At 34.6% G+C, this 25,405-nt stretch overlaps 1 protein-coding gene across 1 annotated transcript; it reads left to right on the top strand.

Moving 5' to 3' along the window:
* On the top strand, window positions 1-24,271 carry LOC109674929 (transmembrane protease serine 11G-like). Its single transcript, XM_020151791.2, has 9 exons — window positions 1-142; window positions 1,165-1,283; window positions 10,888-10,955; window positions 11,938-12,098; window positions 13,694-13,732; window positions 14,512-14,683; window positions 15,691-15,950; window positions 19,131-19,273; window positions 23,139-24,271. The coding sequence occupies exons 1-9, from the start codon at window positions 1-3 to the stop codon at window positions 23,298-23,300; spliced, it is 1,266 nt and encodes a 421-aa protein (XP_020007380.2). The 3' UTR covers window positions 23,301-24,271.
* The last annotated feature ends 1,134 nt before the right edge of the window (window positions 24,272-25,405 follow it).

Raw genomic sequence — 25,405 nt, forward strand, 5'->3', positions numbered from 1 at the left:
ATGTGTTTTTCTCTCAAAAGGCCAGGGATACTGGGTGGAAGAACAAGTTCATTAAAGCCATGGATGATAATCCTTATTACCACAGCTATTGTGTTGGCTCTGGCAGTAATTATTGGCCTCCTTGTTTATTTTTTGGCATATGGTAAGTGTTTACTTCATTTATTATTTTGGTAATTTGAAGACTCACTCAATTTATTTCAAAACCTTAAAATATTTTTTGTATTTCAGAATGAAAATTTTCATTCAAATAAATGTATACACATTTGGGAAACACTAATCCTTTAGCATTTAAAGTCTAGTGTGCTTCACATATTATTATCTTTTGAACAATGCAAAAATTTCACATGCTATATATTTTGTGGCATGATAATATTCAATATTCTGACAAAAGAAATTTATTTTAGTGGAAATTCTAACTTTGTGGTCACCATATGAGAATCTGTTACATTCCACATTTGATTAATAGCTTGAATGTCTGAGTTACCACTAATCGGTAATAATTACGTGTCAGGACAGGACTGACAACCACGGTAACTATGAAAATGTAACCTTTTTAAAAAGGTAGGGGGAGATATTGAACATAGCTATTAGAAATTTACTTTTCAGGTGTTCATCAATTATATGGCAATCTGTTTAGTTTTTTTAATAACAAAATACCTGAAGCTGGGTACTTTATAAAGAATCCAGGCTTATTTTGGCTCATAGTTCTAGAAGCTTAATTGAATGACTACATCTAATGAGAGCTGCCTGTCTGTATCACAACATGGTAGATATATAACAGGAATACATGTTTGAGGTGAACAGTGTCTGCCAAAGAATCTATATGTCAAGAGATGAATTAAGAAACAGGAAGGGGCCAGATTTGCTCTTTTATAAGAAGTAGCTTTCACAAAACCTCATCCAATCCTGTGAGAACTATCCCACTCTACAAGACCAGAATTAATCTTTTCACAGGGGTAGCCATGATCCAATCGGCTTAAACTAGGTCCCATCACTTTTCAATACCATCACATTGGAATCAAAACTTCCAGCACATAAATCTTTATGGGATAAATCATATACAAACCATAGCAATGACTTTTTATTTTCATGTCTTCTACTTGTTATGTTTGTACGACTCAAATGAACTAGGCAGAAATCATCCATTTCCATTCTTCCTTCCAGATCAGAAAGCTCACTACTTCAAGGCCTCCTTCCAGATCCCCAGTATTGAATATAATCCTGAGTTTTCTGTAGAACATTCAAAAATTAGTACTGACCTGAAACTAAAAATCAAAAATGAGGTAAGTCTGAGAGTTGTTGGCCTTCTTTCTGCTCTGGAAAATTTTATTAGTATAGGAAGAACAGAGCAGAATATAGAATATTTTATAACATGGAACAATATATTGAATTGGAGACAGATCAACACTTACATCTATATTTCAATTTTGTGGATATGAATAGGCAAGCTGAGAGCATTTATGATAGGGTTGCAAGACAGCATATCCAATGCCCAGTTTAAGTTTTAATTTCATAGCCTTCTAAAAAAATCTTAATGCAATACTTGAAACACATTTGTATTTAAAAAATCATTCTTTATATCTCTGAAATTCAAATTCAACTGTGTTTTATTTGCTAAGCCTCTAACTATTGTTATCTCAGGAAATCTAGAAAAATATAATAAACAAAAGATAATTGCACTAGAGACTAAAAAAAACACAAGCACAACAGAAAAGCATATAGTTCAAATATAAAACAGATTATTAGAATTATATAAACATGTAACTCAGTCATTCAGTCACAAACATAACCATAAACCATTTATTAGAGTCAACTCTATGGATGACTCTGGTACATTTCCAGTTAGGCAACTTATGTCAAATGTCTAAGTATCACACAGACAGAATCACACAGACCAGCTCTCTTCCATTGAAGACTTCACTTTTATCCACAGCCTCTGTTGAGTACAGCGCTGATCAAAGCTGGCAGATCATTCTTACCAGGTTCAAAAATATTTCTTTAGTCATTTTGTAGTCAAAAGCAGAAACTGATGAAATAAACTGAAAAGTGCAACTGTGTGGGACAGGCATGTCTTTTCAAAAACATACCCTAAGGAAAATTTGATTAAAAGGAAAGAAACCAAGGCATAGTATAGAAAATTTTGTTTAGGAAACAATATATTGAATTGGAGACAGCCTAATATTTGAAGTCAGAAACATCTAGATGTATATTTCAGTTTTATTCATCAATCTTTTTTCTTTATTCATTTATTCATACGTGCATACATTGATGGAGCTATTTCTCTCCCTCTCCCCACCACCCCCCTCATTTCTAGGCAGAACCTGTTCTGCCTTTTTCTCCAATTTTGTTGAAGAGTAGACATAAGCAATAATAAGAAAGACATAGTGTTTTTGCTAGCTGAGATAAGCATAGCTATACAAAGAGATTCCTAGCATTGCTTCCATGTACAAATGTGTTACAACCCAAGTTGATTCATATCTAACTGACCTTTTTACTAGTTCCTGATCCCTTCACATATTGACCTCTGTTGCTTAAAGGTTTCTGTATTAGTTCCTCTGCAGTGGGGACATCAAATGTTTTGGGTTTACTACCTATCCCCATACCTCCTGTGTGTGCTCTCCCCTTATCATGTGACCCAAGTTCAACCTCATTTCTGTATTTGCCCTAGATCTAAAGTTCTCATACGAGGGAGAACATATGATTTTTGGTCTTCTGAGCCTGGCTAACCTCACTCAAGATGATGTTCTCCAGTCCTATCCATTTACTTGAGAATGATAAAATTTCATTCTTCTTCATGGCTGAGTAAAATTCCATTGTGTATAAATACCACATTTTCTTAATCCATTCGTCAGTAGTGGGGCATCTTGGCTGTTTCCATAACCTGGCTATTGTGAATAGTGCTGCAATAAACATGGGTGTGCAGGTGCCTCTGGAGTAACCTGAGTTGCATTCTTTTGGGTATATCCCCAGGATTGGGATTTCTGGATCATATGGCAGATCTATGTTTAGTTTTTTAAGAAGCCTCCATATTGTTTTCCAGAGTGGTTGTACTAGCTTACATTCCCACCAGCAGTGTATGAGGGTTCATTTTTCCCCACATCCTAACCAACATCTGTTGTTGGTGGTGTTTTTGTTGATAACTACTCTAACAGGAGTGAGGTGGAATCTTAGTGTGGTTTTGATTTGGATTTCCTTTATGACCAGAGATGGTGAGCTTTTTTTCATGTGTCTTTTTGCCATTTCAATTTCTTCTTTTGAGAAAGTTCTGTTTAGTTCAATTGGCCATTTCTTTATTGGTTCATTGATTTGGGGAGATTTTAGTTTTTTAAGTTCCCTGTATATTCTGGTTATCGTCCTTGGTCTGATGTATAGCTGACAAATATTTCCTCCCACTCTCTGGGTGGTCTCTTCAGTTTAGAGGCCATTTCTTTTGTTGTGCAGCTTTTCAATTTTGTGAAGTCCTATTTGTTCATCCTTTCTCTTAGTTGCTGAGCTCCTGGGGTTCTATTGAGGAAGTCCTTTCCCATACGTATTACTTACAGATTGTTTCCTGGTTTTTCCTATACTAACTTTAGAGTTTTGGGTCTGATATTAAGGTCATTGATCCATTTTGAGTTGATTCATATATGGGTCTTCTATTCAGTTCCACTGGTCTTCATGTTTGTTTTGGTTCCAGTACCATGCCATTTTTATTGCTATTGTTTTGTAATATAGTTTGAACTCGGGTATTGTGATACCTCCAACATTGTTATTTTTGCTGAGTATTGCCTTGGCTATTAGTGGTCTCTTGTGTTTCCAAATGAACTTTAAGGTAGATTTTTTAATCTCTATGATGAAAGTCATTGGTATTTTGATGGGAATTGCATTACACATGTATATTGCTTTTGGTAGTATAGCCATTTTTACTATGTTGATTCTACCAATCCATGAGCACAAGAGATCTTTCATCTTCTGTAGTCTTCCTCAATCTCTTTCTTCAGGGGTTTGTAGTTCTTCTTGTAGAGGTCACTCACATCCGTTTTTAAGTTTACTCCTAGGTATTTGATTATTTTTTGAGGCTATTGTAAATGGAATTGTTTCCATATATTCTTTCTCAATTTATTCATTGTTTGTGTATAGAAAAGCTAATGATTTCTGGAAGCTGATTTTGTATCCTGCCACCTTACTGTAGCTGTTTATGGTGTCTCAGAGTTTTTGGGTAGAGTGTTTTGGGTCTTTAAGATATAGGATCATGTCATCTGCAAAAAGAGATATTTTGACAGTTTCTTTACCTATTTGTATTCATTTTATTTCTTCTTCTTGCCTAATTGCTCAGGCTAGGAATTCCAGGACTATTTTGAAAAGGGTGGGTATAGTGGGCACCCTGATTTTAGGGGAAATGGTTTCAGTGTTTCTCCATTAAGTATGATGTTGGCTATAGGTTTATCATATATAGCTGTTACAATGTTGAGGTACAGTCCTTCTATTCTTAGTTTTCTTAGAGCTTTTATCATGATGGTTCTTATCAAAGGCTTTTTCTGCACCTATGAGATGATCAAGTGGTTTTTGTCTTTGCTTCTATTAATGTGCTGTATTACATTTATAGATTTGCTTATGTTGAACCACCCCTGCATCCCTGGGATGAAGCCGACATGATTGTGGTGAATGATCTTTCTGAAATGTTGTTGGATTCTCTTTGCCATTATTTAATTGAGAATTTTTGCATTGAAGTTCATTAAGGAGATTGGCCTATGGGTCTCCTTTTTGTAGGTGTCTTTGTCTGTTTTTGGGATGAGTGTAATACTGGCTTCATAGAATGAATAAGGCACTATTCCTTCCCTTTCTATTTCATAGAGAAGTTTAAGAAGAGTTGGTATTATTTCTTCTTTAAAAGTCTGATGGAATTCAGTAGAGAATCTGTCAGGTCCTGGACTTTTCTTTTTTGTGAGATTCTTTATTGCTGCTTCAATTTCATGATGTGTTATAGATTGATTCAGGTGATTGATATCCTCTTGGTTCAGTTTAGGATGGTCATAAGTAGAAATTTGTCCATTTCTTCAAAATTTTCAAATATATTGGAATATATGTTCTTAAAGTAGTCTCTGATGATTTCCTGGATTTCCATAGTGGTTGTTATCTCCCTTTTTGCATTTCTATTTTACTGATTTGGGTTTTTTGTCTGCTCATCTTAATCACATTTGCCAGTGGTCTATCAATCTTATTTATTTTTTCAAAGAACCAGCTTTTTGTTTCATTAATTCTTTGTATTTTTTGTTTGTTTGTTTCTATTTCATTAATTTTGGCCCTTAATTTTTATTACTTCTCTCCTTCTGCTTGTTTTGGGTTTTGCTTATTTTTGTTTTTCTAGGAGTTTGAGATGTAGCATTAGGTCATTGATTTGAGATCATTCTGTCCTTTTAATATATGCAATCATGGCTATAAACTTTCCTCTCCGGACTGCCTGTGCTGTGTCCCATAGGTTCCAGTAGGTCATGTTTTCATTTTCATTAACTTACAGGAAACTTATAATGTCTTCTTTTATTTCATCAATTACCCACTAATCATTGAAAATGTGCTTTTCAGCTTCCACTTGTTTGCATATTTTCTGCTGTTGTTTTTGTTGTTGAGTTCTAGTTTTAATGCATTGTGATCAAATAGAATGCATGGGATTATTTCTATTTTTTTATATTTGCTGAGGATTGCTTTGTGCCCTAAGATATGATCAATTTTGGAGAAAGTTTCATGGGCTCCTGAGAAGAATGTATATTGTGCAGAAGTTGGATGAAATATTCTATAGACATCAGTTAGATCCATTTGATCTATGGTGTGATTTAGTTCTAGAATTTCTTAATTGAGTTTTTATTTGGATGACCTATCTATTGGTGATGTGGGGTATTAAAGACTCCCACTACCAATGTGTTGGAGTCTATATATTCTTTTAGGTCCTTCACAGTATGTTTGTTGAAATTGGATGCACTGACATTGGGTGCATTTAGGTTGATAATTGTCATTTCTTTTTGGTCTATTTTTCCTTTTATTAGCATGGAATATCCTTCTTTATCCCATTTGATCAATGTAAGCTCGAAGTCTACTGTGTCCCAAACAAGTATTGCTACCCCTGCCTGTTTTCAGGGGCCATTGAGTTGGTAAGTCTTCTTCCAGCCTTTCACCCTAAGCCAGTGCTTGTTTCTGTCAATGAAATGGGTCTCCTGTTAACAACAGATTGTTGGATCTTCCTTTTTAATCCAGTTTGCCAAATGGTGTCTTTTGATGGGGGAGTTGAGTCCATTGACATTCAAAGTTAGTATTGGTAGGTATGTGGTGATTCCTATCATTTAGTTGTTTTTGTTGTTTAAGGGTTTGATTGTGTCCAGCTGAATCAATGTTACTCTCTTATTCCTTGTCTTTTCTTCTCCTGTGGTTTGGTGCTGCTTGTCCTCATGGTTTTGTTTGCTTGCATTTCCTGTGTGCAGAATTCCTTGAAGAATCTTTTGTAGTGGTGACTTGGTGGTCATATATTGTTTCAGTTTCTGCTTATTGTGGAAGACTTCTATTGCTTCCTCTATTTGAATGATAGTTTTGCTGGGTAGAGTATTATAGGGTTGAAGTTATTTTCATTCAGTGTCCAGAATACCTCATTCCATGCCCTTCTTGCTTTTAAGTTTTCTATTGAGAAATCTACTGTGATTTTGATGGATTTGCCTGTGTATGTTATTTGATTTTTCTCTCTTACAGCCTTCAATATTCTTTCTCTATTCTCTGTGCTTGTTGCTTTAATGATAATATATTGTGGGGTAGTTCTATTTTGATCAGGTCTGTTTGGTGTTCTGGAGGCTTCCTGTAACTGAATGGGCATAACTTTCTTTAGATTTGGGAAATTTTCTGTTATTATTTTATTGAATATGTTATGAATCCCTTTTGCTTGCACCTCTTCTCCTTCTTCAATGCCCATGATTCTCAGGTTTGGTCTTTTGGAGTCAGTGAGTTCTTTCATATTCCTTTCACAGGTGTTGAGCTGTTTGACTAATAGCTCTTCAGTTTTTCCTTTAATTTCCATTTTGTCTTCAAGTTCTGAGATTCTGTCTTCTGCTTATTCTAGTCTTCTGGGTTGCCCTCCACTGTGTTTTGTGTTTCTGTTTCACTCTTTTTCTGAGGTTTTCCCTATCATGGCTCAATTCCTCTTTAATATTGTCTATTTTCATCTTTAATTCATTTATCTCTCCATTTATAGTGTTCTGTGTTTCACTTTGGTGTTTATTTAGGGCTCCTATGAGTTCATGTATTTGTTTCTGTGTCTTCTCATATTCTTTATTTTTGGTGTCTTGAAATTTCTTGAGTGCCTCTTGTACATTTTGGTTAAACATGTCTAGTAACATCTCCACAAAATTCTCAGTGATTACTTGCAGGATTTCTTCTTTAAGGTTGTTCTTGTGGACATCATTGGGTTCCTTGGCATCATTTATCTGTTTTGTTGGAGTCTGGAACTGGGTATCTGTTTTCTTCATTTCCCTGCATAATATTTAATACTGTATTAAATTATTTTGGGGGGTGGAGAATGGTCTCCATTCCTTTTTCTTATTCCCATTGTACCACTTGGTACCGTGCAACTATGTTCTTCATAGGCTAGTTGGTGGTTTCCGTCACCTGGTTTCTTTCCCTTGGTTTAATTTTGTTTTGTGGCTATATTGGGTTTTTAGCTAAGTGTGTGTGTGCTATTTCTGTCTCTGGTCTGGGTGTAATTTAGTATTAACTAATTCACAGTAATAAAACTAACAACAACAACAAAAAAACCCAAAGAAATCAATGGGGAGAGATGAACAAACAAACAAGAAACAAAACAAACAAACAAAATCCAGGTTCAGGAATAATAGAATTTCAATCTTGGTTTAAGTTCTGCTGTTTCTCCTCCAGCATCCAGTCCTGGTGTTGGTATTTAAGCAGAAGCTCTGTTGTAATCTCACTAGGTGGTTGGCTTATGGGTAGTGTGTTTTTTTGTTTGTTTGTTTTGTCTTTCAGTGGCACCTCTTTGGTCAGCTCCTCCATCAGTGATGTGTGACAGTTTAAGTTTGCATGCTGTCCTCAGGTTCAGGAGATCAGCTCTGTAGTCCACCAGCTGTCCTGCTTTGGAATTCGCTGTGCTTGTTTGCTGGGGATTTATTTCTTTGCCTTGTCCCCTTTCTCTGGGGCAAGGTCAGTGATCCATCAGCTGGACCCTGCTGTCAGCATGTTGTGATGGTTCATTGTTTGTTTTTCAATTTTGCAGAGCTGTTTGTCTTTGGGTGTTGCTCACTGGCTCAGTGGATGAGTTTTCTGGTCTGCTACCTGCCGTACTTCAGGCAGTGGCTTATCACCTGCCCACTTTTGGCCTTTCTGCCTTTCCAGCTGTTTGTTTATTGATAGTTAGCAGGGAGATTAGCTCCTTGCCACTCCCTACTTCTCTGGTGTGCTTTCAGCATTTCCACCCCCTCTACTATGTGCTAGTTTTCAGTTCATTGTTTATTGTTTTGTTTTTGTATTTTTTTTTGTGGGAGGTCAGTCTGTCCAGGGGGCTATGCTGGTTTATCCCAGGGGTGACTCAGGGAATACTGTGTTAAGCTTGGCACTCACTTGTTTGGTCTGCTGAGTATCTCCCAAGCAAGTTTGGAGTTGGTGGCTGGTGGCAGCAGTAGCCTACCTGTTTTCTCACTGTAACATGATGTGGAGAAGCTTTCCACAGGCTAGGGGTTCAGGATGTCGAAGTTTTGATTCTTCTTGGTGCTTTATTTCCACCAAGTGTGGTTCCAGCATCTCAACAGGTTTAGGATTCACGGAGCTCACACTGTCTGCTTCTGCACCCTAGTTGCCATATTGGATTTTTTTTTATTCATCATTCCAACAACTTTGGAAAAGTTATGTGATTCCTTGAAGATGCGATTACAAATTGTGGATAATTTCACCCATTTCTCAGAATAATTTTTATGATTAATAGATATAGGGAATAAAAAGTACAAAAAAAAGAATATCTAAATAAACGTTAATACTCTCACAGAAATTTCATATCCCTCTGTTGGAACACACACCACTTTACAACATTATTATTGCAGATGTCTCTGTCCCTTCTAAACTTGTGAATTTATTTATGCTGGTGCTAAGTCTTCTTATATTTCTGATGCCTCTCATGGTTGTCTATCACATTGTAGGACCTTAAAAATACACATCAAGGAGATGACTTGGCAACTAAATGATCAACTCATTGTTATAGTCTTGCATCCTAAACTATTGGTGAAAGCAACATAAAAAAGGGAAGTGCATAAATTTAGAACAGGAGTCAGAAAATTTTTTTGTGAAATGAAAAATATTAAGTATTTTCTAAAAGTCATCCAGTTTCTGTACAACTACTCAGAGCTGTCAATATAGTGTGAAAACAACCACAAACAATATATGAACAAACTAAAACTTTATTATAAACATTGAAATTTGAATTTGGGGAAATTTTAGGAGCCAGAAAATATTCTTCTTTTGACTTTTTTTCAACTACTAAAAGTGTGAAAAAATGTGGAGACATTTCTTAGATCCTGGGCAATACAAAAATATACAGGCCAGATTTTGACCTACAGGTTTTACTTTACTGATATCTGATTTAGATATAGGTTACAGATGTAGTAAAATTTTTCTTAAAAGAAAACATTAAAACCCATCGAATTTTATAGATTTCTTGTGCAGTTCAATAATCCAGACTATAATATATGATAGAAAGATAAAATTAATGTGCATATATGTTAAATATAGTAATACATATACCAAAAATGTAACTAATCAAGTTCTCTAGATAGTAATTTGAAAGTGATTTTGATGTTTTCTTTACACTTTTGTATATTGGTTGCTTTTTTTTTTACAAATATATGTATTTGTTTTGTCACATAAATACATTTATGTATGTAAAACTGTTTCTTTAAAAAAATCCCTTCAAACAAGTTAGAAGGAAAACACTTTACTATTTTTTTTAACAATTATTGATTTCTTAATATATTTCTCACCAATCTCTCATAGAACATTTCACTGAAGAAACTTTCATAAATTAATTAGATGAGTGAAAAGCACAAATTTGATGTAAACCCTCTTTCACAATTTGGCAGCTTTTCTCTTCTGATTTGTGAAACTAGCTGTGAAGACTCATGTTCACTGAGTTTGACTTATGATAAGCCTTTTTTTCTGACAAGCCAGCTGATGAGTCAGTGGTAATGAACAGGCTTGTGAGACCACAGATTCTGTAACAAGCTGTGGTTTTACTGAGAAGTAATTTGATTTGGAGTTTATACTACACAGCAATTATCCTATGTAGGAAGTCTAAAGTGCCACACAAATGGCATTTACAATGATTCTTAAGTGACATTTAAGGTACTTCTCTTGATAAGTAACTGATTTTAGAGAAGTGCCCAACAAATGTACATCCTCCTCTCGTCCCCATTTACCACAGGATGAAAACTTGACCTAAACAATTTCACTGAAGCCTAAAAAAAAGATCTTGCCATTACATCCATGAGATGGATAACCAAGCTTGAGAGATACTGAATTATGAATGGCTGATGAACTCACACATATTAAACTTTCATAGACAATCTCTGCACCTACAACTCCTTGTATATTTTATAATGGTGGTTGAAAACCTAGCTTAATTCAACTCATTACATTGGTCATCTTTGAAGAAGTGGCAAGTTGTTTAAATTTCAATATCCAATTATGGGGATGATTTTATGACAGTAAGATTAGGCACAAATGAGCTTTTGGGGGATAATTATAAAGAAACATTGAAGTAAATGATATATATATCATAGCAAGATCCAAATAAGGCATTTTGTGAGGTACTGAAATGTGCAAAATTCATAGTTAACAAAGTTCTATTCTGTTGTTTTTTTTTTCTTTTCTCAGATAGATAAGATATTTCAAAGATCCATTTTAAAGCATCATTACATCAAATCTCATGTTTACAACTTTAGGTAATCACAACTAATCAATTTGAATAATGCAAAAAAATGTATTATTTAGTTATTCTTCAATTATATTCTTTGTGTGTAGAAGATCTTAAATATACTCATAAAACAAGTATGACATTACTATTCTTCCTATAAAATATTTATAATGGGAGAGTTTCTTGTGTAATAAGGAATAACTCTACTGGTTATCCTTTTAAAGTCAAAGCTTTGTATTTTAATTAAAGATTCTTTTAATCATTAATTATTTCTCTCAATCTTATTTACATTTTAAAAAATAGATAGGTTTTATGAATTTTTTAAATACAGTGATACATATTCATATGTGTTTGATATTCATATAAAGTTGGTGGATTTAACAAGCACTTTTGATTAATTTTTCCTGAAAAATTCTGGAATTACTAAGATTTCTCCATTCCCTGAATATGATCAAGTTGGGTTGGGTTTCTTTTTGTTGTTGTTGTTGTTTATTTTGATGACAGTGTTAGGATTTGAACTCAGGGCCTTGCACTTGCTAGGTAGGTGCTCTACCACTTGAGCCATGCCCCAGTCCTTTTTGCTTCAGTTATTTTTTAGATAAGTTCTCAAGTTTTTGCCCTAGCTGTCCTGGGACTGCAGTCCTCCTATCTATACTTCCCATGGAGCTGAGATGATAGGCATGCACCCCCATGCCCAGTTTATTGATTGACATGGGAGTTTTGATAACTTTTTTTGTCTGGACTTGTCTAAGTCCATGATCCTCCTAATCACTACCTCCCAAGTACCTGGGATTAAAGTATTAGCCACCATGCCTAGCCTAAATGTGATCAAGTTTTATAAGCAGGGAATAATCTAGGTATTAACTCCATGTAATATATAAAGGGGAAAATCATGACAATAAAATATATTATGTTGTATTTTCTTGAATATGTAAGTAATATTTAAGTTAAGACATAATGTAATAATTACTATAGCTATGATCTCACTTGTTTTGGTGTCTGTTTTTCAGGGCAAGTAATGGTGGTTTGAAAGCAAACATATTGCTTAAATTTAAATTTCCATCTAACAATGCTGACATCATTAAAAGAGAAGGTGATAACATTTTGCATGAGAAACTGAAATCAAACGAGAGCTTCTTGACGATAGATACTTCATTACCTTATCTTAGAGGCAAGAAATACTATTTTTTTTCTTTTATTATAGTTAATAATTTAGAAAGCAAACATGAGATTAAAAAATAAAATCTATACTCTACTACCAATGCAGTGATCTTAAAGGCTGGCTCTGTCTTTTACAACTCTCTCTCCAATTTGAATCTAGAACAAGAAAAAGGTATGGTCACATGAACCACAATATATGACCTCACATGGTAGGAGATTTGGCTTTTTAGATTATTCTCCCATATCTTTCCTGTTGCATTCAGGACAGATCTGGCCCAGGATACAAAGTGGGCAGAAAGAGAAGTGAGATGCCAGACCATGATAGGCCCTATCTCAAGCATAAATGCACTATCTCATTTTATTGCATACATAATAAGCTGGTTGATAGAAGTTGGAGGTATGAAATTAAACAAGTTTATTATAATTCCCAGACTGTTGTTAATCTATGAAGTAACTATGAAGTTGTCATGCTTTATCAGAACTTGTTTAAACTGTGAAATGAGATTAGAAGATTGACTATACAAAATTACAAGTTACCAATAAATCTTCCCTTAGTACTTTTCCCCAAAACTATTTCAGAGTGCTAGAGCAGCTATTATATATTAATAGAAGACAAAATTATATTATTGCTTTGGCCAACATCAGAAAGAATAAAAAGAAACTTGTAGATGAGAGCTTGAGGTCTGTAATGCCCAAGAACTAGTTCTCTTAACCATGCCAGTAGAGTGGTTCAACAGGACACCAACAACATAAATACAGGCTATGTCATACACAGGGCCAGGTAAGAAACCTGAGTTTATTCTAAAGGCAGGGAAGCCATTAGAGGGTTGTTGTTTATTATTATTATTGATGAAACCTAATCCTAAGGGATTTATTCAAAGTCACTTAGCATAGTTCACTTCAGATGAACTCAGTGTTCTCCTTTACAGTCTGATCTAAATTACAGACCCATTAATTTGCACTCTAGACCAGCTTTCATCTTAACCCAATATGGATCTGGCTGGCATAAGGAATAATTCAAGTCATTTGGGAGAATAGCTACAGATAAGACATTTTTCTATTTTATTTTATTTTATGAAAATAAATGACTATCAGAATAGCATGCTTTGAGGACTAAATAGGCTACTGGTGGATTTTGATTGTACAGGAACATCTATGAACCAAACCAAGATGCCAGTCTTCTGAGATGCTTTCAATGTCTTACCATTCACCACCATGCAAACGATGACAAAAGGAAATAGCTTCCAGACATACAATAGTATATGTGCAAAAGTGGTTCTAGACCTCTTGTTTAACTTCTGTTTTAATGAATTGGTATGACAGTAATTAACTTGATGCAATCTCTCTTTTGACTAACAATATCTCTTTCTATGCCAGTGATTTTATAGCCATGAACAAGGATTTTTCTGGAGTCCACATGTAGTCAGAAGGGTTTGCTAGAATACTTTCCCATTTATAGAAATGTATTCAATTGGCTTTAAATTAAGAATTTCTTGGCTAATGCAGTTCTTACCAATCAGAAAAATTCACATCACATGGACATAGTATTTTAAATTTTAACAGTTCCATTGCCAAGCAATGATTTTTTGTTTTATTTTTTTCCAGAAATGCATGAAACACAAGCAGAGCATATTCTGAACAGCTGTAAGTTCAAGGATATCACTAAGATGTTTATAAATTAAAGAATACAATTACAGCACTATTAGCCTTTCTCTGTTCCCATGTTTACTCTTTCCCAAACATATACAGTATCTCTAAAGAGATATGTAATTTAATTCTCCCAAAGGGAAAAGTTCACTACTAGTCAGAATGTTTATATGGACTCTTGGAAATATTTTCTCTTCCCCACAGCATGCTTCACTGAGAACTTCTTTAACAATTTTCTAGTATCTTTTAAAGATTTATCTATATTTGGCTTTATTTATAGTAGAAAACTTTGCTTTGAGTTCAATGGCATCCACTAACTTTAATATGGAAACTGGTATTTATGCTATAGAAATGTAAAGAACATTAAAAGAATAAAAAATGATGTTTGCTACAATAAATAGTGTACATTTATCACTTAAAAATGCCAAATATCACTGGAGTAAACCACTCTATGTAAAAACATGACCTACAGAGATATGAAGAAAATTAAAAGGAAATATCTTCAAATGCACCAAAAAAGTGTTAAATAATTTTAAAGTGTGATTAATTATTTACTAACAGGAATACTCATACTTTATTAATGTGAATAATCATTTATGTATATATGATTATATATATATATATATATATATATAGTAGAGTAACGTGTGTGTGTGTGTGCATTTGCTTTCAATAAACTTTTAAGGTAAATGACATCTATAAATGTTTCCATTCTTAGCTATACCTAGACATGCTTATAACCACCCAGAAACAACCATCTTATTCTCTTCTGACAGGTTGTGGTTTAGGGATGGAGTACCCATACACGGAAAGAATTGCTAACGGCAAAATTGCAGATAAAGCTAACTGGCCATGGCAAGCAAGCTTGCAGGTAGATGGCGTCCACTTCTGTGGTGCATCTCTGATTAGTGAGGAGTGGCTCCTGACTGCAGCTCACTGTTTTGACATGTAAGTCCTCAGTCTACACCCACAGGATCAATAGTGTCACCTTTTTCTCTCACCTTGATGTTGTTATCTCTTTCTCATTTCCTTCATGAACATCTTAGTCCTTCCCATGATACTCATGTCTCTCCACAATCTTAGTGAGAAGTGACAATTATTGAAGAACAGTGAAAAATTAAAGTGACTATCTTCAACACCAACTGAAAATATATGCTCCAACAATCTCAGTTTTCATTAGGAACAAGCCAACACTGTCAAAACTTAAACAGGATCAGCAGTTTTCCTGAGATATGCCATGGATTTTTTTAAAAAGCTCTGTTAATAATATCCCAACCTACAATTCACACTTGATTATCTTAAGCAAATATCTTTGGTACTATATTTTTATTCTTTGCATGCCTTTTTAAAGATTTAGCATATGAGAATTTTGGGGATAATAAAGATACACAGTTACCTTAGTAAAATAAAATGGTAAAATATTCTGGATAAAATGCACAATGGAAAAGAAGCATGAGAAAACAATATCTAAAATACGGCCCCAACTTTTTTCTCTGCCTATTTTCTATTTCCCTCTATCTCGTTCTCTCCATAGCTGTACATAAATTTATATAACTGTACATAATTATGGATAAGTGTGTATCTGTAGGGGTATATATAGGCAAATATGTCTAATATTTATTTATATTTTCATCAGTTTAATCTGCATTTTAAATCTGTATTATTTTTATAGCCAAAAATGGCAGAAATGTGTTGTTTCATTAAAAAATATACAAACTCCCTTCAAGGAGAGTAACTTAAGCCACTTCATAATAGGAGACTGATTTGTTATTAACTGGTTAAAAGCCAAACTGTCCTAGAGGAGAAGACTTAATTAAGAAGGTGGGAAGGTCCCAGTCAGCTATCACCTTTAAAAAATTGACTTTCTCCCACACTTATGTCCTATGCTCATTCAGAGTCCTGGAAAACTTTAGATCAGAAATGTACCCACTGTGCTCCTTTTAATCTGTGATCAGTTACAAAAACCCCAAACTATGGATGGTCAGTTTTGGAACAACCTTAAGACCTCCGCTGGTAAGAAGAAAGGTGCAGTCAATAATTGTTCATGAAAACTATGCCGCCCACAAGCATGATGATGACATCGCTGTGGTGAAGCTCTCCACCACTGTCCTATTTTCTGAAGATGTGCACAGAGTCTGCCTCCCCAGTGCTACTTTTGAAGTCGTACCTAAGAGTAAAGTGTTTGTCACTGGATGGGGAGCATTAAAAGCAAACGGTGAGTATCTCAGTCAAAACAATAAAGCAAAAAATATATATATGCCTAACCTCCTTTATAATGGAGATACAAAATAAAAGACAAAAGTAAAATACATAAATGAGATGAAATCAAGATATTCCATGACAAACACAGCAAAAACAAATAAAAAACAAATATGATGAATTATGAAAAGTTTGGCTATTACTACTACACAGCACCTATATTTGTTGTCATTTTTATTATATTTGGAAACTTGTTAGAACTTTCTCTAAAAAATTACCAAAGCAGATCTTTTCTCATGATATTTATCTTTAAGTTTCCATCACTCATACATAGAGATTCCACAGGGAGTCCTTCTGATCCATGTGTCCATCAATCCTTCTTTATCCTGAGACTTTGTAAAGTTGACAAATAATGACATTTTACCCTATTAATAATACACAATAAACTTCAAACACAGACTTTTAGATCTTGATAGATTCTCCAGTTCCCATGTTTCTGAGTTAGACTTTTAACATATTGTTTAATCTTCCCTTGGATTCTTGATTCTTATTCTTGGCTCTTAATATGAATTTATATCTTGTTTATATACCTACTTAGTGTATAGTTTTGATCTACTCATTCTTTAGCAGTTGATTTTTGATGAAATCTCCTTCCTTCTAATATGCATTCAAAATTCGGACATTGAGTGCTGGCTGATACATTGTCATTATAACCTGAGAATTCTGTACTTTATCTGTGGGCATCTGCCTTGTTCTATAGGAAATAGTGATGAGTAGGAAGGGAAATTAAGCCCTTTCTGTTTTAAATCCACCTCTGCTCAGAATATAAATGGAAAAGATTACATTTCCTCTAGATTTGTAAGTATTTTGGATTTCATTAGGAATTCTTCAAAGCCCTAGTGTGCAAGTTACTGTGCAATGAGCTATCTACTCTAACAAGTTGCATACTTTTCTGAAATAACATTATGTATTGTTAACACATCAGATAAGGTTAATTCATAGATATTTGGATATTGTTTCTTTCTACATTTTAAAACTGAGACAAGGACTTAGGGTTTCTTCTCTTACCTCTCAAGATTTATTCAACTAGAAATCTTACAGGAAACTGAAACTATCCATTTTCTGGGCAGTTTCTTCCTTGAATAATCACTAATGCAAAAAATCTTATTAAGCTCTTGAATTGTTTTTCTAAATTGAGATTAAAGAATTATAGACATTTGTAATTTAAAACTTGCGTCCTGAATTAATTAACTAAATAATGAATTGGCACAGAAATTACAAGTCATTGTAATACAGCTGATTAAAGTTTGGGAATACTTAAAATGTTAAATGACTTTATAGAGAGTAAGTAGTGACAGATAGTAAATGCATATTGCTGAAGGGCCCCTACAGAGAGGTTGTTTACATTATGTAAAAATCTGCATGAAGAGCAGCTGGCAGGCAGATTGTCTCACTGGTAGCATTTCAAGCAGAATCAGAGATGAAAGAAAAGAAAATGGCCAAGGGCCCTCTCATGCTTGAAGATTATAACTGAGGTAAAGAAATTCAGTAGACCCTAGATAATCTTCAAAGATGACAGAGACGTTGGATATAATTTCTCAGCAAGATGGTTAGTTTTAGGTAAGTGAATTTACCAGTTTCAAAATAGACAACTAGATTTCTTTATTCTGAAAATTCTTTAGAAATCTCTTAGAAACCTAGGTTTCCTCTTATAAAAGCTCTTTCTCACTGTCTATTACTAACATTGAAGTGCAACTTTAAGATCAAGAAGATTTTGCATGAATAATTTTGATCTCCACAGTTAATCTAATACAGTCCATTAATGGAAAACTCAGTATGGGGTAAGGCATTATCATTACTGATTCTATTATTTATTTTTAACTCACAATAAATGTGAGATAGACACCATTTTCAATTTTTTTACCAGTGAGTACAATGATCCTTAATAATATTCCCAAAGTCACATAATGCTTAAATTGTGCAAACAGTGTCCAGACTTTCATTTACTATACTCCAAGACCAGGGTTCTTAAGCACAGACATAGCCTGACTCATTGCTGAAATTAATAGTCAAATGAATTCCTTATCTTCTCAAAGACCTTTGAATCTGTTATTAACAGAGACCCATATTTATGTGAATGATGAATACAGTTTTTAAAATAGAAGCCACTAAAAGGAAATGAAGAAAAAAATAATGGTTAAAACAATATTGCATGCAACTAAATAATACTTTTGAAGCCTGAAGTGGCTCATACCTATAATCTGTTACTTGGGAGGTGGAGATTGGGAGGTTCACAGTTCAAGGCCAGCTCAGGCAAAAAGTCAGTGAGAGCTCATCTCAATAAGTTGGGTGTGGTAGTGTGCACCTGTCATCCCACCTACATTGCAGGCATGAATAGAGGGTCACCATCCAGGCTGACCTGGGCAAAACTGTGAGACCCAATTTGAAAAATAAAGCAAAAAGAGCTGGGGATATGGCTCAAGAGGTACAGTGCCTGCCTAGCAAGCACAAGGCCATGAGTTCAAGCCCCAGTATCACTACGTAATAATAATTGTTACTATTATTTCATAATATAATGAAATGATAAAATATATAGTTAATGAATAAAACATGATCTACTCCTTATTTTGCTATTTGTTACTTATCCTGGCATTTGTCTTAGTCAAACTATTTTCAGAATAAACATGGTCTTTCTCATGAAACACTAGGATTCTAACTGCATTATAGTTACTGGCATTACTGCTCTTCCTAAAGGAGTCCCAATCTGAGAATATCTGTGTTCTTTGTAAAGTGATGAGGTAGGTTTCCAGATAAGATAAACTGTCACAGTTTCTCTCAAATATCAAGAAATACCCTGGGTTTAAATCTAGCACATCTCCCATTTAGCTACGTGATCATAGCAAGATTCCTTACCAAGTAAGCTTCAGTTTCCTACCTAATAAAGAAAATATTAAGACCTATCTTTGGTGGTTGTGGCAAGGATTAAATAAGATTGTATGAGTAAATGGGCCAATCATGTTATCTGTACATAAAAGACTCCCTCAAAATGTAACCTGATTCTAAGCAGCCATTCAGCCTAGAATCCACAACTTCAAAATTAATGCTTTACCATTGATCTGTCTTTTGCATAACACAATAACTAATTATCATAACAAGAAGGTAAAAATTCTTCATGTATTTATTTTCTTTTATTTAGGTCCCTTTCCAAATACTCTGCGGCAAGTTGAAGTAGAGATCATAAGTAATGATATATGCAATCAAGTTCATGCATATGGAGGTGCTGTGTCATCAGGGATGATATGTGCTGGATTCTTGACAGGAAACCAAGATGCCTGTGAGGTAAGAATAGACTCAAATCCACAAAAAAAGACTGTTGAATAGGGGTGGACTTATTATTTGTTATTGCATTTGACAAATAACTGAGAGAAAGAGTTTAAAGGAGGAAAGATGTATTTTGGCTCATAGTTTCAGAGCTTTCAGCGCATGGTTGGCTAGCTCCATCAGTTTTAGAATGTAGTGAGTCAGAACATCATGGAAGGAGCCTGTGGTAGAGCGCTGATGCTTTCCTCATTGTGACTGTGAAGTAGAGAGGAACCCAGGAAGGGGCCGGGACAAGATATAGCCCCAAGTGACCTCTTCCCAACTAAACCCTGCCTCCAGAAGTTTCCACCATCTCCTAATAATTCCAATTGTGAATTATCGATTCACTGATTAGGTCAAAGCCCATTCACTTCTCAATGATTGCATCCACCAATTGGGTGCCAAGCCTTAAACACATAAGTCTTTTGGGGGACATTTCATATCCAAATCATAACACTGACCATAGAACAATGTCCCTTTACATGATTCTGTGAAATTAATTTTTGGAGGAAGCAATTCCAGGAAGCTATGCAATCAGTTTCAAGGTGCAGTTATAAAAAACAGCCAGGTATCCAATGCCTGCTAATTGAAAGCCACAGAGAGATGAGACCACAGGGTATCTCTATGGCCAATAAAGTTTTGCCTCATTGATACCTAAATCTTTGACTTTAAGCTGTGTCCATCTAGGCAGTATTACACTATTTAGAAATAAAACAAAAAGTACATATTTATCTATACCTACTCCTATTAAAGTTCTGTCCAGAGATCATACCTGAAAACTAATTAAATAGCTCTTTCCTCAGTAGAAAATGTTAATTTTAAGAATTTAAGGAGAATACCAATTTTAAAGTCTGGCTATTTAAAATATTAAAAATAAATAAAATAATAAAGATTTTACCTATTGTATTTATTTTTTTAATTTTTTATTGTTTTATTATTCATATGTGCATACAATGCTTGGGTCATTTCTCCCTCCTACCCCCACCCCCTCCCTTACCACCCACTCTGTTCCCTCCCTCTCCCCCCTACCCCCTCAATACCCAGCAGAAACTATTTTGCCCTTATCTCTAATTTTGTTGAAGAGAGAGTATAAGCAATAATAGGAAGGAACAAGGGTTTTTGCTGGTTGAGATAAGGATAGCTATACAGGGAGCTGACTCACATTGATTTCCTGTGCGTGTGTGTTACCTTCTAGGTTAATTCTTTTTGATCTAACCTTTTCTCTAGTTCCTGTTCCCCTTTTCCTATTGGCCTCAGTTGCTTTTAAGGTATCTGCTTTAGTTTCTCTGCCTTAAGGGCAACAAATGCTAGCTAATTTTTTAGGTTTCTTACCTATCCTCACCCCTCCCTGTGTGCTCTCGCTTTTATCATGTGCTCAAAGTCCAATCCCATTGTTGTGTTTGCCCTTGATCTAATGTCCGCATATGAGGGAGAACATATGATTTTTGGTCTTTTGGGCCAGGCTAACCTCACTCAGAGTGATGTTCTCCAATTCCATCCATTTACCAGCGAATGACAGCATTTCATTTTCCTTCATGGCTGCATAAAATTCCATTGTGTATAGATACCACATTTTCTTGATCCATTCATCGGTAGTGGGGCATCTTGGCTGTTTCCATAACTTGGCTATTGTGAATAGGGCCGCAATAAACATGAGTGTGCAGGTGCCTCTGGAGTAACCTGTGTCACAGTCTTTTGGGTATATCCCCAAGAGTGGTATTGCTGGATTAAATGGTAGATCAATGTTTAGCTTTTTAAGTAGCCTCCAAATTTTTTTCCAGAGTGGTTGTATTAGTTTACATTCCCACCAGCAGTGTAAGAGGGTTCCTTTTTCCCCGCATCCTCGCCAACACCTGTTGTTGGTGGTGTTGCTAATGATGGCTATTCTAACAGGGGTGAGGTGGAATCTTAGCGTGGTTTTAATTTGCATTTCCTTTATTGCTAGAGATGGTGAGCATTTTTTCATGTGTTTTTTGGCCATTTGAATTTCTTCTTTTGAGAAAGTTCTGTTTAGTTCACTTGCCCATTTCTTTATTGGTTCATTAGTTTTGGGAGAATTTAGTTTTTTAAGTTCCCTATATATTCTTGTTATCAGTCCTTCGTCTGATGTGTAGCTGGCAAATATTTTCTCCCACTCTGTGGGTGTTCTCTTCAGTTTAGAGACCATTTCTTTTGATGAACAGAAGATTTTTAGTTTTATGAGGTCCCATTTATCTACGCTATCTCTTAGTTGCTGTGCTGCTGGGGTTTCGTTGAGAAAGTTCTCACCTATACCTACTAATTCCAGAGTATTTCCTACTCTTTCCTGTGTCAACTTTATAGTTTGTGGTCTGATATTAAGATCCTTGATCCATTTTGAGTTAATCTTGGTATAGGGTGATATATACATGGATCTAGTTTCAGTTTTTTGCAGACTGCTAACCAGTTTTCCCAGCAGTTTTTGTTGAAGAGGCTGCTATTTCTCCATCGTATATTTTTAGCTCCTTTGTCAAAAACAAGTTGGTTATAGTTGTGTGGCTTCATATCTGGGTCCACCTATTGCATTTAAAATGGTTCAGTGATTAAGCAATTATTTGAAGAGTTAAAATTGGCTTTGAGAACTTATATATGCAAAGGCACCAATATTAATCTGCCATTGATTGTCTGTCATGTGATAGAATTAAACATTCATTTACTTATTCATTCATGTTTTTTGTGAACTGCAAGATATTGTAGCAGTGATTGAAGGAAAAATAAACATTAAAAAAATCAGTATATTCACAATGAATTTACAATCTAATTAATGTACAAGTAACTAAAATAAAGGAGAAAAAAAATCAAGATTTGCTACATATTCTGGAATGTAAGGTATCCTTCCACTCACTTTCCTTCCTGATAAGGAGAGGATGTGGATAATCCAAGGCACAAGCAGATCACATGGTTTAGAAAAGAAAGATAAATAAATCTGCATAGGAGCAAATCTTCTTTCATTTGTTCATAGTTCTTTGTTTCCTTTCACCATTAGACAGTAAAATAGTGAGGACCTACATTAGGATGGAACCCTAAGGGAAAGGAACTAGGGAGATTTGCTTTTGGTAGACTGGGGTTTTCACACTGTGCATCAAACACTAGGGAGAGGGAGAAGATCTTCAGGCACAGAACTCTAGAACCCCTTACCTGCTTCAAACAGATGATTTCTCTTATTTTAGAAACTTACAATAGGATTTCACATGATACTTGTTTTGAATGAATAGGTTCATTGCAAAATGATAACGTTAATACCGTTTGCTTACACCTTGGATCAAAGATTCAGGGAAGTCTTCATTATTTAGGTACTTTAAACCGGTTCACTAAGGCCAAGAATTCCATCTTAGTTTGGGAGCAAAATCTTCTCAATAATAAATAATGCACATTTGATATAACACCCAAGACACCTTCCTAGAAATTCACATGAGTAGAACAAAGTGCTATTCTAATGCAAAGCAAAAGACTATTTCTATCTAATAGGAAAGACTTCACGTAGGAGGTGACGCTAGTTGATAATGAAGCCATTATTTATATAAAGATAAACTGCGTGGACTTAAGTTCAGTTTTTGTTCCCTGTTTAGACAAAGAAAAACTAAAATTTTTACAAAGATAAAAGTAAAACCTGAGCCTTATTCACAAAACCTTCCGGATGAAGATATTAACAGGGAATAAGTAATAAACTCAGTTAACATATTAACACTAATAATAAGCAAAGTAAATTGATTTTACATATTTCTACTCAATGTATAAATTTATTAGACATTCATATGCCAATTAATGCTAATTTTTAATCCCTTTTTCTTTATCATATTGACCACATTTTTTTCTTCTTCTGCAGGGTGATTCTGGAGGACCTCTGGTTATTGCACTTGATAGAAATATCTGGTATCTTATTGGAATAGTAAGCTGGGGAATAGGCTGTGGAAAAGAAAACAAACCTGGACTTTACACCAGAGTGACTCATTATCGGGACTGGATTAAATCTAAAACTAACATCTAATGCAACAATACCTCTAATTCCAAACTGTAAATGTTATGTGTTGTCACTATCAAATTATGTTTAGAGAGTGTGGCCATGTGTTCTGTTGTCAATTTCAAGACGTAAATAAGTATGACCTTCCCCTTAAATATGAAGAAGGCACTCTTTCACATCATCTAAAGTGTTTTGCTGACAATGAACATAGAAGATACTGTCATCTTCACAAAGATCTGCCATTCCTGTAGTGTCTCTCATTTCCTCCTGCTGATCTTTCAGCCTCTACTGTCTACTATCCATTTTAGAGTAATCTGACAATTCAATCAAGTAAATACCAATTGGCTGGTATTCTCCACTATTTCCTGACAAAGCATGCCTCCCTTCTCTGATGGCTCTATAATTTTTGTCTTCCTCATCAAATAATATTCATTAAGAATTCAGAGGTCCACTGACTAGCAAGTCAAGATTATTAGTTTTGGCCAATGTTACACAAATGATGGAGGGAGCAGTAGGAACCTATGACTTCAAAAATGGTATTACTGTGAGTCCATCCCTTTTTGCCCTCAGATATGCATTTACCCTCTCTTTGGAACTTGAAAAAAAGGTTGGTATTTATATTTGTACTCATGGAAAAGATTTTAATTTTCTTGAACAAGTTCACTGATATCTATTTTGAAGCAATGAATAAAGATAGAAGAAGAACTGTAAATACTGCCCAGAACAGGATTCTTTTTTGAACTATGTAAAAATGCCTTTCAGTGCTCAAAGATTAAGGGCCCAGTTTCCTGGCCTTCTCATTATTTTTAAATGTAAACAGGTAAGAATTCAATGAAAAAGAACTGCATCTAGCTCCATCTCTAAAAACAACAGAAGTTCTCTTCCTTGTATAAATTTATTTCATTATCTTTTAATGCATTTTATTTAATAAGAATTCTATACAATGGGAAGTCAGGATAGACTTATCTCTATTAGATATTCACAATCAAGTTACATGAAAAGCCAAACTTTGATAAACAATTTGGTACAAGATTTCAGTAAAAACCTTATTGAAAATAAGATATTTGGTCAAGTTATACTTCTAATAAATGTATATTATACTTCTAATAAATGTAATATTTAAGTTTGCTTCAAAATGGCAGGTAGGTTTTGCAGAATGATATTTTATACAAAATATTTAGAAAATCAAGAAAGTATCTTTTGAATGTCTTCATTTTCTGATGAATTGGGATTTTCACCAGTATTTAATTGCATATTTTCTAGCACTGCGCATGACTATAAACTCAAACTTATTCTGTGCTCCCTCATTTTTGCTCCCTCATTTTACAACTAATTCAGCTAGTGAGATAACTGCTATGCTAGTTTTCTTTGAGGGTTTAAATGAAGGAAGAGTCTCTTAGCCCATATAATATTATATTGTATATATTAAAATATATCCATGATAACAAACTGAAATTCATTCTCTTTGAATCATCACTATAATGTAGAGTTCTCAATCTTTGTGCTGTTGACATTGTGTCACAGATAATTCTCTGTGGGGAAAGAAGGAGACTATGCTCTGCACTGGAGAATCCTTCGCAACATCCGTACCTTTACACTCCAGAAATCAGCAGTACACCACCAAGTTATATCAACAAAAAGTGACTAGATCCTACCAAATGTCCCCTAGGCAGCAAAGTCACCCTCAGTTAAGAACTGTCACAGTGGAGTCAGTAGTTGATCAATAGTTAAAAATCATGAATTCATAATTTCCTTACATGAATCTGGAAGTATTTTTCTTCTCTTCCTTTTTATAATGCTGCTGCATTGAAAATGATCAAAAGTTTATTATGGCCATCTCATTTCTATACAATTCTATCCAAATCAAAATATTTAGAAACTGGAGTTAAAGAAAATTGAAGGAAGACTGAAGGCTGAGCCACTACAAATAATTCATGTACAAACATACATACATACATAGACACACACAGTGGGTTTATTTGTCAAATACCTAAACCCTCATAATTCCATCAACTATATCTATTTAATATCTTCAGAAGACATAGATATCACTTGAAATGTGGTTTATGAATTCAGCTGAGGCAGAATCTACCTCAGAATGGAAAATAGAAAACTATAAAATATCACTAAGC

Source organism: Castor canadensis, chromosome 9 (genome assembly GCF_047511655.1).
Source record: "Castor canadensis chromosome 9, mCasCan1.hap1v2, whole genome shotgun sequence".
NCBI classification, from domain to species: Eukaryota; Metazoa; Chordata; class Mammalia; order Rodentia; family Castoridae; genus Castor; species Castor canadensis.

What these genes read in the sequence shown, in the direction of transcription:
- LOC109674929 (XM_020151791.2), top strand. Translation starts at nt 1, where the DNA reads ATGTGTTTTTCTCTCAAAAGGCCAGGGATACTGGGTGGAAGAACAAGT. An exon ending in TGTTTATTTTTTGGCATATG is followed by an intron (nt 143 to 1,164) that starts GTAAGTGTTTAC and finishes TCTTCCTTCCAG; the next exon opens with ATCAGAAAGCTCACTACTTC. An exon ending in AGAGCATATTCTGAACAGCT is followed by an intron (nt 13,733 to 14,511) that starts GTAAGTTCAAGG and finishes CTCTTCTGACAG; the next exon opens with GTTGTGGTTTAGGGATGGAG.